The sequence below is a fragment of the Zingiber officinale genome, chromosome 5B (assembly GCF_018446385.1).
Source record: "Zingiber officinale cultivar Zhangliang chromosome 5B, Zo_v1.1, whole genome shotgun sequence".
NCBI lineage: Eukaryota > Viridiplantae > Streptophyta > Magnoliopsida > Zingiberales > Zingiberaceae > Zingiber > Zingiber officinale.
Genome location: NC_055995.1, coordinates 138,643,247 through 138,660,901, shown reverse-complemented (window position 1 = coordinate 138,660,901; position 17,655 = coordinate 138,643,247). Strand labels below are relative to the sequence as shown.

Below are 17,655 nucleotides of genomic sequence, written 5' to 3'. Positions count from 1 at the left end.
ATGGCAACTAAACTCATCTTATTTTATAACATTTGTTCATCATCATTATTATTATCTTTTAGCAGCATGGTGTTATAGTATAGAACCCTCCTCTATAGATCATCTTATAATGAAGGATTGCATCGTACAAATGTATATTTTAATATCACATTGAAATTAAAAACCATAACATTTATTAGGATAAATTGTTTTTTTTTGTTAATTTATCTTATAGACAATTTTGGGTTTCTTGAGAGAATTGCAATCTAGGAGAGTTATTTTGTCTGACACTTTGTTTTATGTTAGCAATAACAAGAGAAGAAGCATCCCACTGACGATGAGACCATTGTCTTAAAAATATGATATAGTCGACTGGAAGTGTGTTCGGGCTCGACAGTGGCCCTGATGCACCTTCTCGATAATTCAAGACAAATTAAATAAAAAGTTTTAAAAAAATTCAATAAGCTTATGCCATTTTCGAACCACAACAGGCACATCGACAGTCAGGTAAATGCCCAGACCGACCCATATTGAAGGAAGATGCCACATTATGTCTTTCATTCGAAAATGCAAATTCAAACCCTCTCGCAGTCTATAGTATTTCGCTAGACTTAACTGAAAGAAAGGCTAGATTGAGCATTCTTTAACAGAACACAGCACAGCATTCTTAGTCAGTAGAGGCATGGTCCAAGTATTTTAGTCGATAATCACTACTACATCAAAATAAAACTTTGATCAATAGCTTGATATGAACTAAAGCAAACACCCTATCAAACTCCAGTAGGAATGAACTTGATCGGTATATCCTGGCAAAACCAAAAACTTAACAGTGCCATGAAGTTTCTTATCTTTTCAAGCATCTGCCAGTGATTCATCATGCCCGCGAGCACAGAGCCGAGTACCATTTTTGAGATGCCATAGGACCTAGCAGAAATAGATTGGGAGAAGCAGAAAAGCCGAGACAGTGTGGAGAAGAGCAGCCCATGGTGCGGCCGATCTAGATCTTAGCAGAACCACACCTCAAACAACAAAAAAAGAAGGGGGATGACATTGTTAAAGACCTTAGTAACATTAACCTAACAGCATTAAATTAACAGTCTTAAAACATGATTAATCTGCTACGAAGATCAAGTGCAGTGTCAGAAATAAAGTCGTAAGACAGAATACTGAACTAGAAAAGTAACCTCTCCATATGCCAGTAAGCTGAGGAGAGTGCTCCAACCAATGGAAGGATCCAAAGCTTCATTGTTCGAACTTAACCACTTTAAGCAAACTAAATTATAGTAGGTCCAAAGATACTCCAAGGTCCCCCCACTTGTAACAGTTTCCGATGACCATAATGTAGTTCAGCTATTGCTCCTGCTCCTGCTCCTGCTCCTGCTCCTGCTCTGTTTGCCATCCCTGCTGAAGTCATTTAGCATCAGTTGTTGCAACCACAATAGAACACCATTTCCATGACTAAGAGATCCATGTTCGAATTTCAAAGCAATTATCATTACCCATTGGCATAAGGAGATTGTTCAGGGTGATTTGGCAGTGAAGGACTGTAGTTCTTCTCAGGGCCAGGACTTCTGAAATCAGTGGCGACAAATACAAAGATGAACAAAATGCAAAATGAAAATCAATTTGCTAATACATACCAAAATGAGAGTTCAGCAGGAATACTTATTGACAAAAGGAGAAGCTTCACGCCGATGAGCAGGAGATCTACTCCTAGGCGAATAGCTGCGACGAGGAGATTTTCTCGCTCCTGGGCTGCTACTTCTGCCAACAGGAAAATGGTTCATTATATTTCATGAGAGCACATGCATATGTAATGCAGTTATATATTGCCTTAGCTAGTTTATTATGTGAGAAGGGTAGAGAAAAAATCATTCAATGATTTAGTAATCAATGCCAGAATATGAATTCAGATGACAAACCTATTGGTATTAGGAGAATCTCTACGACGATATGCTGGTGACCTACTTTTAGGAGAATAGCTGCGACGAGAAGAATTTCTCGTTACTGGGCTGCGACTTCTGCCAACAGGAAAAAGGTTCGTTATATTGCACGAGAGCACATGCATATGTAATGCAGTCATATATTGCCTTAGCTAGTTTATAATGCGTGAGTATGCAAGAAGGGTAAAGAAAAAAAATCATTTGATGATTTGGTATTCAATGCCAGAATATGAATTCAGATGACAAACCTATTAGCATTAGGAGAATCTCTACGACGATTAGCTGGTGACCTACTTTTAGGAGAATAGCTGCGACGACGAGGAGATCTTCTCCCTCGTGGGCTTCGATTTCTGCTAACAGAAAAAAAGAATAAAAAAGGCTTTACACATTTACCTCTATGTTATAGAAGCATTTTACATGACACATGTCTAATAGCATGTGCTATCTTTTCTAGACCCAGATGCACATACTGTGCTCTCACAGCATTAGAGAATAAAATTACATCATAAGACGGTATCATAGAGCATGTGAACTATATAAATGCATCATGTATTCTACATACTGACACCTGCAATAACAGCTAGTAGGTAAAGACTAAAGGTAAAAGATCAAATCGAAAGTAGTTGAACCTAAATATTAATTGTCACAACTGCAATCTCTCTATGAATCTTCAATAAAAAAACTAATAAAAATTGTATAAGAAAAACCATACCCACGGCCATAGCTAGGGCTACTGCGATGGCGGGGAGGACTAGGGCTTCTACGCCTTCCGCTTCCTAAACCACCTGACCCAATGCGTAATCTACACTCACGCGCAAAATGACCAGGTTCACCACACTCATAACAATTCATGTCCCCACCACCACCACCTCGTCCACGCCTATCACGCCCACCACCTTCGCCTTTAGAATTATGAGAAAGCTCCACACGCCACCCATGTTTCCCTATGAATAAAAACCAGAAAAAGTACTTGTTAAACAACAATTAGAGAGAATCTAAAAGAGTTGAGACTTTCACCTACAGCAAACAATCACAGGAAAACTGAGAAAATAGAAACTAAAACTGACAGGCACTTGCTTCACAAAATAAAGCGCAATTACAAATTATTTATAATATGGGTAAACCATTTCTCTAGCTGGAAATTTTTTCACAGTTTAAAAAACCAGAGCTAACAAATACAATTGGCACAAAGGAGTACATCCATAAAAGTTCTTTATGAAAGGTAACTACATTAAAAACAATCAAAATTTAAAAACAGAAAAAAAAAAAAAAAAAAAAAAAAAGACAGGCACTATCAACCTCTTCCCAATTGAACTCTAACAACACTGAAAAGATGTGCTCTATGCATCACTAATGACATCTTATGTACATATATAGATACATAAAGACCAACATTTGATTCCTCTTATATTATTCCTGCTTAATTGCCCACGGAATTGCCACAGAAAGACAGGTGAAAGAGAGACTTTGAAAGAAGAATACTTCAATGACTCACGATAACTGGTGTATATGTAGGCTTTGCATTGAAAATTTAATAAAAAATAATAATAAAAAAAATTGAATTACTGTCAATAAGGGAGAGCCATCACCAAAATAACCAATTTCATCTCTACTAAAAATAGTACAAAAATACTAGAGCATGATTCATGACAGAATTAAGAACTCAACAAGTTTACATATTGAAACAGCATTTTCATCATTGTGACTGAAAGTTAAATCATGTACTTTTTTATAATTCTCAAAAAGGGAGAACATAAACTTACATGAGAGCAATATGTAATATAAAAAAAAACAAGCATTCAATTCTTGCGTAAATCTACTCAAACGAGTTAACAAATTCATTAAGTTAAAAAGACAAATTTTACCATCTAAATCATGAATGGCATCTAATGCATCTCTTCGATCATCAAATTCAACAAAGCCATAACCAGGTGGCCTTCGAGCAACCCAAACACTGCACAGGTTCAAACAATAGTTTTTCGAATATAACATTACATTTTGAACCCAGTAAGAGAGAATGACAACCCATCCTATGCACTTCAAGGACATGTGCATGGGGAATAAACTGACAGTTCCAGATAAATTCTGCTACTGACTAGATAAACATAATCCACATACTAAGTCCATGACATTTACATCCACATTATCTGGAGCAGTGAATACATAAGACAGCAACAAAGACAAGAACATCAAATTCAGACATTAGCATTGATAAACATAAATAAATTTGAAAGCAGCTTTTTATATAGTCAATAAAGGGAGAAATATTTATGCATTTTTAAGAATATGAGAAAATGATGTTTTAATTTCACAGCTTAAAGAAAATGCAAAAGATAACTGACAACTATAGTCATCATTTGCTTGGAGTTTATTCAGTTTCATACAATATCTCTGTTGAATTTGTTTTGTGGTTTTACATTGCAATGGAATGTTTAAGAGATAACTGATAACATGAACATGATGCAGAATAACACCATCAACAGGTTCTGATATTGAATTACCGCGCCCCCACGAGCATAGTTGAGGTGGTAAGTGGATGGGGGTTTGCCACTTGAGGTCAAGGGGTCGAATCTCAGGGCTGGCGGGGCGTAAATCTCTACACCCCATGTAACTCACCCCTGCATCCACTTGCCTCCTCAGTCACCGTGATTTACCTCCTCCGTGTAAGTCCGGGGGCGAGCTGGCGGGGGTGCTGGGGGCGAGCGCTTCGCCTTTTGCAACTTGATATTGTATTACCGCATACCAATGAAAAACCCCAACTATCGCATATAAATTTCAAAAGGCACTATCAGGCAAAAAACAATGTCCATTTCAACGGTAGTATACCTTCGAAGAACACCAAATGTTCGGAATTCATCTTCCAGATCTTTTTCTGTGGTTCGTGAGTCCAAATTTCCAACATAAACCCGAGACATTTTGTATCAGAATTTGTCAACCTGATTAACATAAGTTTAAGTGAGACAGACATGTTGCTATCCAAATATACAGACTCAAATTTACAAGCACACACATTGGCTTAAGCCCAAAATTTGACCAATTGGACATCAGAAGATCCTAATTGATAACAAATTTGAAATGGCAATAGGATGGAAGGTTACTGAACAATATGCAGTTGCCGAGTGAAATTTAGTAAAATCCACACTCCAGGTTACATTCTTAGCTTTTTCTTTTTGGAAAACAAGGACCATTTTAAGAAAACCTACCTAAATACCACAGCTACCTGGATTTTCTAGAACATGAACAACTGAAAAAGATGAATTCAAAATCAAGTAAACATTTTAAGAAGGCAAATTCTAACGTAATCTTGCCAAAACTTATGATAATGCATCCTAGTAAAATTCCAAACCATAAATTAGCTCCAGTCCAACTGCAAGGATTTCATAGCATATTTCCTTTAGATGAAATACTATATCCTCGAAAGCCCTATTAATGGTATGTTGCCTTTAGAGAAGCAACTCCTCTCGACAAACAATTATGAGATATCACAATACTATAAACCATTAATTTATCTCGTATTTATGGCAAATTTCTCTTACAGAGAACTTTCGACATAACGATGTGCGGATCAGTGCCGAAGAAAAGTCACTCATTTGAAGCCCCAGTCAATCAACTTTTACATCGCACAACCAAAAACCAAAACTTTATCTCGGCGTTACTAATTACCAGTTCAAAGCAAACGTTAATTACCTTCAACAAACGTGTAGCACGCCTCCTTCAAATTTCAAGGCCAACGAAAAGAGACGGGGGAGAGGGAAAAAACGAAGGTGAAAGCCTAGACAAAGAAATCGAATTTACCTCGTTCGCCTTCGGAACCGATTCGAACGATCTCGGCTGCCGCAGCGCAGCGGGTTTAGGGTTTGGTCGAGATCGATCGATAGAGAGAAAACGTGGATATCCCAATCGGCTCCTAATCTGGGCTTCAAACAAAATGGGCCTCCGGCCCATCTCATTTTGCCCATGTTACGCGGCAGCCCTTTGAAGGCGATTTCCCAAATTTTAAACCTTATGGGACTACTTCGAAAAATCAAGCCAGCGGGATTAGCACGAGTCTAATCAAGGTTGCGTCATCATCACTAACATGTAAACTTATTCTAAAATAATACTAATTTAAATTTAAAAGAGTTCTGTGTTTTTGAGAGTCTTCCAGCTCCCACTCTAACGTGGCTCCACCGAGGAAAAAAAATATAATGTAAGCCCTTGCACAATGGCAAACAAATTAGTCATTGTGCAACCATTTTCATATTAAAATTTTATTTTTTTTATTTAAAAAATAATTTATAAATTAAATACATCTTCAATTATCATTCTCTTACTCTCTATTTTTTTTTTCCTTTCTCTATTTGTATTCAAGATGAATACAAATTTCAATACTTCCTTTATAAAATGAGTTGAATTTTTTAAATAGGAAAGAAAATAAATCTTCTCAAAATACTCATATTCCTCCCAATGTTCAATATCCTCATTTTTTTCTCTCATACATGATACCATCCAAATTTTTAAAATATTTCATATGCTCCACAATATCCTCCAAACTTTCCAAATTTCCTAAAGTTTTCAAAAAAATTCGATAAATCCAAATAACTTCGCCACGGCTTCATTTGGTATGTATCAATCCTAAGATTGGTTAGCTATGGCCAGTCGATTTCGGATACCTTCTCTGTCTCGCATATTTTCTCTTTCTCAACCATCAGACATTCTTTTGAATGAATCAAGAAGGGCATCTATCAGCAACAAAGAACATCTGTTCTAGCAACTCAGTGGCCACCACACTCATCACAAGAAGTGTGAAGTTGAACCAAAGAAACATGATTCGAAATGAATATTTTGGTCTCTTGATGAATACGTGCTCCTTGTAAAGTCATGGCAACTATTAGCAACAACACAGTCATTAGTAATGACCAGAAGGATCAAGCGTTTTGGAAACATATTGCTAATTACTACAATAAATATCAGCCTACTGGAACTTTGACGAGAAGTTATTAGTGGTTAAAATCACATTAGCACCGATGGTAAATGAATTTTCTATGACTTATAATAATTTTTATACTCATCGTCAAAGTGGTTGGAGTGACAAAAATATGTTAGAGAACACATTGAATATGTGGAATATCAACAACAATAATAAAGACTTCAAGTATATACATATGCGGAGGGTTCTCAGATAGTATGAGAAATATGATTTACATTCATTTGCTCATTACTCTAGCAAGAAGGTAAAGACATCTGAATCAGGTGGAACACTTCAACATCAAATCCATATACGAGTATTGATGTGGATGTCTCTGAAGTCCGTATTTGTCTGATAGGGCAAAAGGCAATAAAGAGAAAGGGCACATTCAAAGTTAAAGAGGGTGATACGATACAATAAAGAATATTAAATATAAAAAATGATTTTGTGGGAAGTAGAGATCTTTCATAAGAATTATAAATTTTTTATGAATGATACTAATGAAGGACACTATAACAACTTTTATATATATATATATATATATATATGTTATTCTATATTAGTAATTTATAAATTTAAATTTTATAAAAATTTAATTATATATAAGATAAAATAAGGAGTTGTTGAGTGTTTTTTTATAATAAAAATATATAAAATTCTTTACTTTTGATATGACATGTATATAATAATGGTGTTTATAAAAGGCTGTTTCATTTATTATAAAAGAACATTTCGACTCACCCACCAAAGTATATTTTACTTTCTAAAAATATATTTATTTTTGATATTGTCACAATAACTATAAAGATGATAACTATTGTACAATTATAACAGTTGTAAATGCTATATAATCGTTGCAGATCTGGTAACTGATATATAATTGTAGCATCTCTGCTAACTATATGTTATAATAGCTACGGGATTGAAGGATGTTTATTAAAATAAAATATTAATAAAGTATTAGATATGATTTATAATTATTATAATATAATATTATTAGTATTTATCAGACGTAATAAACTATAACTGCCAACAAGTAAAAATAGTTTTGAATAAAAAAATATGTTGTGTGGAATAGGATGCTTTTCTCATAATAAATGAAAGGGGATATGTTTTTTTTTGCCCGATTAATTATTCATTAAATTGCATTGGCAAATCATCCCTTTATTGATACTTTCTAATTCTTTTATTTTTTATTTTTAAAAAGAAGAGATTAAATTTATAAAACAATGCGTGATGATGCTACATCCACATCAAACCTAATCTTATCGGCTACACCTAATTAGTCCTAATTTAAAATTAGATTAAATTTATGCATGAAAATTGGAGGAACAAGCTAATTAATTAATCACTTAGATTATATTAATTTATTACAATTAATTTAATAAATTGAACTAATGCTCCATATAAATAATAAAATTAAATATTGTGCTAGATTTGTAGGCGTTGAGTTGGAGTGATGCGAGTGGTCGGTTGTGGGCACCACAAAAACATGCCATTTGCCGCTTTGCAAATCGAATATTTAAAAACGAGACCAATTGGTAAAGTTAAGGGTGAAATGAAAAATGTAGAAGTTCTTTGAGGCCATTTTACCAATTTTCAAAGCCTAGCCGAGGATATTTCCATTTGTAAAGAAAACTTTAGCGGTTAGGATGGAAATTTCTTGAATTTAGAGTCTCGATGAGTAATTATCATCTCTTTGCTTCGACAAATTTTTAATGGGATCAAGACAAGTTTGACATATGCTCAACGTATAATCCTAAATAAAATAAAATTTATTAATTTCATGTCAAACATTATACAAAATAATCCATTTTTACTAAAATTTATCTTTTGATTTTTTTTCCTGATTGGAACAATGAAATACACGAAAATAATTTCATGAAAAAGAATAATTCTATAAAAAATCAACGTGCCATCTTATTTTGCATTTAAAAAAATATTTTTATTCCAATATTATTGTAAATTTTTTGATCAAAACTACTACAATGTGGAATAAAACTGCTCTAATTTAATCAAAATTACTACCCAAAAGTATTATAACATGATCAAAATCATTTCAATAATGTTATAGTAATTTTAATTAAAATTATTATAATATGAAATAATTTGATCATAGTAGTTCTAATCAAAACTACCACAATAATTTGATATATTTTTTAATATGGAGTGCCCTTTCACAACAAGGGAAATAAAAAAGTAACCTTTCATTATTTTTTTTTTGGCCCCCAAACAATTACCAATCTCATGAAAACTTCATGAAATTTGAGCACATTAATGAGACCAATCAATCACTAGACCCCTCCCATTTTTGCTCTTCAAGTTGTTGCCCCATTGAGAATTTGGACCACTGAGATTATTTGGGTAGCTTTGAATGTGATATTTCATCCACATTATTGCACTCCAATTCACTCACAAAGACAAATGTGTGTTTCTGTGTTCTACACTTGTAAAAGTCACCATAAGTACAATACATATTTTAGCAATGTGCTTTTACAAATATACTACAATAGTAAAATATTGAGAGAAGTACTGAGAGAATTAAATTTTCAATTTTAAATGGGATGGATATGGTGCACTTTAGATAGCTGATTAATTTTAAAGATGAACAATTGGATGCTGTAAAAATTTTTCTATCAGCCATCTCAGTAAATCCAACAAGTACAAGTAGGTTTTGATGGACTATCAGATGAATTGAACCCCACGCATATCGAACCTTGATCTTGCCATCTAGATCTCTATAGAACTTTAGTTCCGCCACCTTATCAACTTGATGCTCCATCAAAGCTACAAGCTTTTAAAGGACAGCACCTTCCTGCTCGCTTTCTTCCTCCTCTAAACTGCAATTTGCTTCCTCCCATGGCCACCTTTTTGAGCTCCTTTTCTTCTCCGACTCTTGCAGTGCTGCTTTTTCGCATCCTCATACAGCTCAACCGCCCTCAGCCCAAAAAGAACAAAAGCAAGGGGAGAGAGAGAGAGAGATGGTACCACCACCACAACACAAGCATGACACTATGACAGTGTGACACACCAACCCCACCTTCTAAATATCTTCCAATGGCTATCTGCTTCTTCTCTCTCGGTCTGTAACTGAAACCACAGCTTCTGCTCCTTCTCCCATCGACCTCACCTACTCTGTTTAATTAAGCTCCATCGCACTCGCTCGCAATATTCTAATGTTGGCCTTTTCCGCTGTTTGGCCTAACTCTCTTCTCCATATCGAGCTTCCCTAGGTGCTCGCTCTCCTACTCGTTTGACCTCCTCGCTAGAGAAGAAGCAGACGAGCTCCTCGTCTTCCGACTCGAGTATTGACGAGCTAAAAATGCAATCTTGGGAGTGAGTTTGTGAGTTCTTCGCTTGCTTTTCCTCTCCACTGAAGCTAAAGTTGTTGCCTTTGTAATGAGCTCGGTGTGTGCTTGACCTCTTCGAACATGGATCTCGAACGCGGAGGCGACGGCGGCGGGGAGGGTTTCCCTAGTGCGGAGAAGGTATTTTTGTATGGTTTTACTTGGAGGGAAGGTAAAAAGATTCAGTGTTTTTGGCGGTTTGTTTGATGAATCTGGTGTGGCAGAAGAAGGATTCATGGCGGGCGGTGGTTACATTGGCGTACCAGAGTCTGGGAGTGGTCTACGGCGACCTGAGCACGTCGCCGCTGTACGTGTACAAGAACACCTTCGCGGAGGACATCGAGCACTCGGAGACGAACGAGGAGATCTACGGCGTGCTTTCCTTCGTCTTCTGGACCCTCACGCTCGTCCCCCTCCTCAAGTACGTCTTCATCGTGCTCCGCGCCGACGACAATGGCGAAGGCGGCACCTTTGCGCTCTACTCCCTCCTCTGCCGCCACGCCCGCGTCGGATTCCTGCCCAACGGCCAGCTCGCCGACGAGGAGCTCTCCACGTACAAGAAGACGGACGGCGGGGACGCCGCCCCGCCCTCGGGCGGCGCCGCGGCGGCCTCTAGGGTAAAGAGGCTGCTCGAGAAGCACCAGGTACTGCAGCTCTTGCTACTCATCCTTGCTCTGATCGGGACTTGCATGGTAATTGGCGACGGCGTGCTTACACCAGCAATTTCTGGTAAATTTCCTGGACACTCTTCCCCAATTTTTAGGGTTCTTCGCCAATCTCTGACCGGAAAGTGGCATCTTTGCAGTCTTCTCGGCTATTTCAGGTCTTGAGCTGTCCATGTCCAGGGAACAACACAAGTGTAAGCCAAATCTCACCCTTATTATGAACCCTAAATCTTCTTTGTCTTGTGCAATTACTTCGCATCCCGATTAGCAGAACACATTTGGAAATAATTGCATAAGATTCTACAATTAACTTCAATTCTACATAAGAACCCCTTTGTGATCATTTCATATCACTCATCAATTTGCAGATGTTGAAGTTCCCATTGCTTGTGCCATATTAGTTGCTTTGTTTGCTCTGCAACATTACGGCACACATCGGGTCGCCTTCCTATTTGCACCGATCGTGGTTACTTGGCTCGTTTGCATCAGTGCGATCGGTGTTTACAACATTTTTCATTGGAACCCACATGTGTATCAAGCACTTTCTCCCTACTACATGTACAAATTCCTGAAGAAAACCCAAAGAGGCGGTTGGATGTCTTTGGGTGGAATACTATTGTGCATAACAGGTTTGTAAACTAATTGCAAATCTTCTGATACGCTTGCTTATCATCGTATTACATGGATCACATTCAACTTTTTTCCGTTGCTCTTGCAGGTTCTGAAGCTATGTATGCCGATTTGGGACATTTTTCTCAGCTATCGATACAGGTGAGGATCAAATGAATGATGGATAGATATATTCACTGGTTCTCTCTAATGAGTATAATACTGTTTGTTGCAGATTGCTTTTACTTCCATGATTTATCCCTCCTTGATCCTTGCATACATGGGACAAGCTGCTTATCTATCGAAACATCATTTTATAGAAAGTGACTACCGTATCGGGTTCTATGTATCCGTTCCAGGTACTGATAATATGCCCGAATGAATTATCTGCTAATGTTGTTGATGTTGGTACTCTGAACTTGACAAACTATTTTGTTAGAGAAAATAAGGTGGCCAGTTCTGGCGATCGCCATATTGGCGGCTGTTGTCGGAAGCCAAGCTGTTATCACTGGCACTTTCTCGATCGTCAAGCAGTGCTCAGCATTGAGCTGTTTCCCTAGGGTGAAGATCGTTCATACTTCATCGAAAGTACATGGACAAATATACATTCCTGAAATAAATTGGATGTTGATGACATTGTGCCTCGCTGTTACTGTCGGTTTCAGAGATACAAAGCGCATGGGCAATGCATCAGGTATGCTACGAGCTCAAGATTTCTCGAGTTCCATCTCGTGTTTGAACTTTGATCACTAATCCATTTGCGTAGACGATGTGTATCGGTTTCGAGTTCAAGTGCATTTTTGTGACCAGAGATAACTTCTTTTGGTCTTTGGTGTTTCTGATAACTTATGCTTTCTTGACAGGGCTGGCTGTTATTACTGTCATGTTGGTTACGACCTGTTTGATGTCGCTTGTGATAGTTCTATGTTGGCACAAGAGCATCTTCTTCGCCGTATGTTTCATCCTCTTCTTTGGATCGATCGAGGCATTATACTTCTCTGCGTCCCTCATCAAGTTCTTGGAAGGAGCTTGGGTGCCAATTGCCCTCTCATTCATCTTCATGATAATTATGTATGTATGGCACTACGGCACACTCAAAAAGTACGAATTCGACATCCAAAATAAGGTCTCGATCGACTGGCTCATCGGTCTCAGCCCTAACCTCGGAATTGTTCGTGTGAGAGGCATTGGCCTCATCCACACTGAACTTGTGTCGGGAATTCCAGCCATCTTTTCTCACTTTGTCACCAACCTCCCTGCATTTCACCAGGTGAGCTATGCTTTGGATGGTACATCAACTACTTTTTCTACTGAATTGTTCATTTGAAGTGAAATTTTACAATGTATTTTACTTGCCATGCTTGTGTAACCTATTGCAAACTTGTTCTTAGCTCGTTGGTATTCTCATCTTACATTTGGGATACCGCAGGTCCTCGTGTTCCTATGCATCAAGTCTGTCCCAGTGCCGTATGTTCGACCAGAGGAACGGTTCCTCGTGGGAAGAATTGGCCCAAAAGAATACAGGGTGTACCGATGCATCGCGCGGTATGGCTACCGTGATGTGCACAAGGATGATATCGAGTTCGAGAAGGATTTAGTGTGCAGCATTGCTGAGTTCATCTGGTCCAGTGTTTCTCATGCCGGTGGAACACAAGAACAACCCGAAAAGGACAACGATAGAATGGCAGTGGTTGGAGCAGGACTAGGACTATGCGAAGAAGAGGTGGACCTAGACGACGCAGCTGGCCCTTCAAGCTCAAGGGAGATACAATCACCGGTCGCGAGAAAGAAGAAGGTGAGGTTTGTTTTACCCGAGAGCCCGCATTTGGACTCCGACGAAAGGGAAGAACTGCAGGAGCTGATGGAAGCAAGGGAAGCCGGGATGGCATTCATTCTGGGGCATGCCGAGGTGAAGGCAAAGAGCGGATCGGGTTTGATCAAGAGATTTGTGATCGATATCGGGTATGATTTCTTGAGGAGGAATTGTAGGGGACCTGCCTACGCAGTGAGCATTCCTCATGCATCGACTTTGGAAGTGGGGATGGTTTACAGTGTTTGAATTCTCGACGACAATGTACATCGATCTCGTTAGTGTAAATTAGCATAGGTGTTCAGTTTCCTTTTCGTGTTGTTACTTTCGATAGATTTTTTGGTATTACAGTAACAATTTCAAGAAGTTATGAACCCGAAATGAAGTCCAAACATTTATTGTGGCGATGTTATCTACTTAGGACATGATCAATTTCGAACGAAGTATGGCTTGCTAATTGATAGCAATAGGTGAAACCGTCATTTTAACGAACAGCTTCATACATTCTCGAAGATTCAACCTTAATTGAGCGACCTTTCTAGACAGAAGATACGAGATAATGAAATATGACTTATTAACATAAAGTGGTTAGAAGATACAAAGTATGTTTCTTGAAGGTGCAAAGGCCCCATCACATTTGGTGCTCTTATAATTTGTTTGATGATGAAGGAATCCACTCCTAAAGTTTGAGACCAAGAGACATGAATCACTATGGCTCAAGGCCTATAAATAATGTCCTTAATCTAACACTAGATTCTATGTTGCATGGTTAATTTTTTTTTTAAAGGGTAAAAATTAAAAAACAGTGCTACAATGTATGTATCAAAAACTATTTATTAGTATGAATAGATTTTTCTAAAACTGGATTAAAATCATTTAAATATGTTTAAAATCATCTTGAAAATTATTGTAACAACTATTCAGTTGTTGTCACACTTTCTTGTAACAGTTGTAACTGCTACAATAATTTTATGATGATTTTAACTTTTTTAAAATGATGTTAAAAACCAAAATATTTATATGTTATTTTTTTTGTGTTTTTAAAAATATAAATTGCCAAATAAATAACTCGATCATTAAATTCACAGTGGTTATATATATTTATTATATATGTTCAGTTTACTAAATTGCTCAAAAAGGTTGGAAAAGTTCTCCGTGTTTTGTTCTAATGAATGATTACTGAAGAGGAGCGAGGCAGCGAGAGGCGATTCCTTGGACGACGACGTTGTAGTTGGAAGCAAGCGGCGCCCGTGATCCATCGGAAGATGGCCTAAATCTGCGATCTTTGGATGCGAGGTAACGCTTTACCCACTTCCGCTAACTCCATCAGTTTGTTTCCCCAATTATTCTTGTCCTTACTCTTGCGTATGGCGCTTGGATCTGCGCTAGGTCGAGGCATGGGAGATCTCCGGGAAATTAGCTTCGATCTGGCCCAGGGAAGTGACACTAAGGACTGAATTTTGGATTTTATTGTTGTCGCTTCTGAAAAAAGAAGGGTTTTTTTTTGGGGGGATAGGATTTTTAATTTGCTCCCCGGACTTAAATCGTGATTTATTCTTTTTGGAGTTGTAAAAACTGCTTCCCCGATTCTTGATGAATTGTCTGCTTAATTAGTTCCTTTCGAAGATCTATTTTACTATGATGTGAAACATCTCCCACAGCATTTGATTTGAGATTTAACTACCCATGAGAAAGAAAACAGAAAATGTGGAATCCTAATTCAAGTATATTATACTTTCAGTTGCTTCCTGGTGATTTGGTATGTTCTTATTTATCACTTCCTCTATTTGCTTTTGAAGTTGGTCATCTTTTATTTGTTCATATCATTATATGGTTCATATACTTGTTCTTCTGTTTGGTTTTCATATTGATGCAAATGTCTTTAGCGCCTCTTACATTGATGTTTCTTTTATTATCTGGCAGAGTTCCCTCTAGGTTATCTACTAATGGGTGAAGCTGAAGAGACTAATGGGATATAAACAGCAGATAAGGCAACAAATTTTACTACATTGAGAATTCGGGTGTTTCTATTGATGGATTCAAAAGCAGTGTCGAAGCCCTTTTTGAAACAACAAAGCAATCAAATCAGTGGCCAAGTTGTTGAAAAATCTTCCTTGCAGTTGCCTGTTCCAAGCAGGTTCGTATTTGATACATCAAGATTGTCAAAATTATCTGTGACACAGAGCATTCCGGAGCACAAACTTGCGGAATTTATCGAGCATGAAAGTTTGAGTCAGCAAGAGAAAGTGCCTGCTAACTTTTCAAGCCAGCAGGGTGATAGTGTTGAGCTGCTTCAGTCAAATGGGGCAGTGAAGTTGGAGATTATGGAATGCGATGGAAAGATCTCGGAGCAGGACAGTGAGAAAGGTTGTTCATCTTGTGCTAAAGTTAGTGATGGCACTGGTGGTCCAGCAAAGACCAGTGGCAGTGCAAAAATAAGTGACCGAACCGATAGCGGCAAAAGTAGTATGTGCAGAGCTAGTACAAGCAGTGAAGTTAGCGATGATAGCACTTGTAACAGCATAAGCAGAAGCATTAGCAAGCCTCACAAAGCAAATGATTTGAGATGGGAAGCAATTCAGTCTATTAGGGCTAAAGATGGGGTTGTTGGTTTGAACCATTTCAGGCTACTGAAGAAGTTGGGTTGTGGGGACATAGGCAGTGTTTATTTGTCGAAGTTGAGTGGAATCAAGTGTTATTTCGCAATGAAGGTCATGGATAAAGTATCTTTAGCAAGTCGTAAGAAGTTGCTCCGAGCCCAGACTGAAAGGGAGATATTGCAATGCCTAGATCACCCATTCCTTCCGACGCTGTATACTCATTTTGAGACCGACAAGTTCTCCTGTTTGGTAATGGAGTTTTGTCCCGGAGGGGATCTGCACACTCTTCGACAGAAGCAGCCTGGAAAGTATTTCTCAGAGGAAGCAGCCAAGTAGGTATCTAGTCCTTAATCTCAAGTTATTCATGCTTCTAGGCACCATTTGCATGACTTAGTAATAGTTTGTTCGTATGCTTTTTTGCTACTTGGCCTAGAAGTTTGTCTGATAGCTAGTTTATCCTATCATCGAAGTCTTGAAATCCTCTGCAATTGTAGTTAAACTTGCTTCTAGATTAACTTTTCTAAATCCTCATTTTCAACTCCATTCAGATATATCGAATTTGATTCATTATATTTATCAAGTATATTCTGTTATGTTCATGTTAAACCTAAGCAAGTTTCTTATGATTTTTGTGGGATTCTACAAACACAGATTTTATGTGTCTGAGGTCCTCCTTGCTCTAGAATACATGCACATGTTGGGTATTATCTACCGGGATCTGAAGCCAGAGAATGTCCTTGTACGAGAAGACGGCCACATCATGCTCTCGGACTTTGACCTTTCTCTTCATTGTGCTGTTAGCCCCACCCTTATCAAGCCGTCCAACATCTCTGAGTCCTCCAGACATAACAACCCTGTCTACTGTGCTCAACCTGCTTGTATCGAGCCATCCTGTGTCCAGCCTTCGTGTGTTGCTCTCTCCCCTCGACTATTTTCCTCAAAGTCCAAGAAGGTGCAGAAGCAGAAACTTGAGATCGGAAACCAATCAAACACACTCCCTGAGCTCCTTGCGGAGCCTACAGATGCCAAATCCATGTCATTTGTCGGTACCCATGAGTACTTGGCTCCGGAGATCATTAAGGGCGAAGGGCATGGCAGCGCTGTAGATTGGTGGACATTGGGCATATTCCTCTATGAACTTTTGTTTGGCCGGACACCCTTCAAGGGGTCAGGCAACCGAGCCACATTGTTTAACGTGGTCGGGCAACCACTGCGGTTCACTGAGTACCCAATTGTTAGCTTTGCTGCAAGAGACCTTATTAGGGGATTGCTCGTCAAGGAACCACAACACCGTCTTGCTTCCAAACGCGGTGCTACGGAGATAAAGCAGCATCCCTTCTTCGAGGGCATCAACTGGGCCTTGATAAGGTGTGCAAGCCCGCCGGAGATACCGAAAACCTTTGAGATTGGTCAGACACTCCTAGATTCTGGATCGTCGGCGAGCCAAAAGGACATTCCGACATCCAATAAGTACCTGGAGTTTGATGTATTCTAATGGATTTGCTGTTTGAAGCAAAATGTAGAGTCTCCAATGGCCTTGTTGATCTTAGCATTGTCTTTGCATTGCTAGTGTTGTTTCAAATTTAAGTATAATGCGGTATCGAAATGTATCTTTGGGTGGTTTCTAATGATCAAGTGGAGCAATTTGGCAATTTCCTTCCTTTTGAGAATCATGATTTTCTTGATGCAAGTAAACGTGTCAAATTCCTTAGATTTTCCGTGCGAATACAACAAATTTTCTTATGACAGTTTTA

At 38.3% G+C, this 17,655-nt stretch overlaps 3 protein-coding genes across 10 annotated transcripts; 2 read left to right on the top strand and 1 right to left on the bottom strand.

Moving 5' to 3' along the window:
* Positions 1-590: 590 nt before the first annotated feature.
* LOC121986342 (serine/arginine-rich splicing factor RSZ21-like) lies at positions 591-5,845 on the bottom strand. Of its 7 annotated transcripts, none has more exons than XR_006113379.1 (10): positions 5,718-5,845; positions 4,749-4,858; positions 3,788-3,876; positions 2,635-2,866; positions 2,171-2,272; positions 1,902-2,000; positions 1,645-1,743; positions 1,479-1,550; positions 1,152-1,383; positions 591-998 (listed from the first exon to the last, which is right to left on the bottom strand). XR_006113379.1 is itself a non-coding variant. In XM_042540228.1 (9 exons), the coding sequence occupies exons 2-9, from the start codon at positions 4,835-4,837 to the stop codon at positions 1,326-1,328; spliced, it is 840 nt and encodes a 279-aa protein (XP_042396162.1). In that variant the 5' UTR covers positions 4,838-4,858; positions 5,718-5,845; the 3' UTR covers positions 1,046-1,325. The 7 variants fall into 7 exon arrangements, 3 of the variants coding, with proteins under 3 accessions (XP_042396162.1, XP_042396164.1, XP_042396163.1); XR_006113380.1 differs by having other exon boundaries at positions 1,164-1,383; XR_006113382.1 differs by lacking the exon at positions 591-998 and having other exon boundaries at positions 1,046-1,383; positions 1,620-1,743.
* Positions 5,846-9,560: 3,715 nt separating this feature from the next.
* On the top strand, positions 9,561-13,706 carry LOC121986339 (potassium transporter 6-like). The gene is made up of 9 exons (XM_042540224.1): positions 9,561-10,358; positions 10,442-10,946; positions 11,023-11,076; positions 11,251-11,511; positions 11,601-11,653; positions 11,727-11,850; positions 11,931-12,185; positions 12,355-12,761; positions 12,921-13,706. Exons 1-9 carry the CDS (start codon positions 10,302-10,304, stop codon positions 13,548-13,550), a joined length of 2,346 nt encoding a protein of 781 aa, XP_042396158.1. The 5' UTR covers positions 9,561-10,301; the 3' UTR covers positions 13,551-13,706.
* Positions 13,707-14,427: 721 nt separating this feature from the next.
* LOC121986340 (serine/threonine-protein kinase D6PK-like) lies at positions 14,428-17,553 on the top strand. 2 transcript variants are annotated; one of them, XM_042540225.1, is made up of 4 exons: positions 14,428-14,597; positions 14,691-15,060; positions 15,225-16,233; positions 16,553-17,553. In XM_042540225.1, the coding sequence occupies exons 3-4, from the start codon at positions 15,335-15,337 to the stop codon at positions 17,394-17,396; spliced, it is 1,743 nt and encodes a 580-aa protein (XP_042396159.1). In that variant the 5' UTR covers positions 14,428-14,597; positions 14,691-15,060; positions 15,225-15,334; the 3' UTR covers positions 17,397-17,553. The 2 variants fall into 2 exon arrangements, with proteins under 2 accessions (XP_042396159.1, XP_042396160.1); XM_042540226.1 differs by lacking the exon at positions 14,691-15,060.
* The last annotated feature ends 102 nt before the right edge of the window (positions 17,554-17,655 follow it).

Bases quoted from the DNA above. Each gene is read 5' to 3' on its own strand.
- LOC121986342 (XM_042540228.1), bottom strand. From the start codon at position 4,837: ATGTCTCGGGTTTATGTTGGAAATTTGGACTCACGAACCACAGAAAAA. The intron at 2,867-3,787 runs GTAAAATTTGTC...TTTTATTCATAG, and splicing joins TGCCATTCATGATTTAGATG to GGAAACATGGGTGGCGTGTG. The intron at 1,744-1,901 runs GTTTGTCATCTG...TCCTGTTGGCAG, and splicing joins GATTCTCCTAATACCAATAG to AAGTAGCAGCCCAGGAGCGA.
- LOC121986339 (XM_042540224.1), top strand. From the start codon at position 10,302: ATGGATCTCGAACGCGGAGGCGACGGCGGCGGGGAGGGTTTCCCTAGT. The intron at 12,186-12,354 runs GTATGCTACGAG...CTTTCTTGACAG, and splicing joins GCGCATGGGCAATGCATCAG to GGCTGGCTGTTATTACTGTC. The intron at 12,762-12,920 runs GTGAGCTATGCT...GGGATACCGCAG, and splicing joins ACCTCCCTGCATTTCACCAG to GTCCTCGTGTTCCTATGCAT.
- LOC121986340 (XM_042540226.1), top strand. From the start codon at position 15,335: ATGGATTCAAAAGCAGTGTCGAAGCCCTTTTTGAAACAACAAAGCAAT. The intron at 16,234-16,552 runs GTAGGTATCTAG...CTACAAACACAG, and splicing joins TTCTCAGAGGAAGCAGCCAA to ATTTTATGTGTCTGAGGTCC.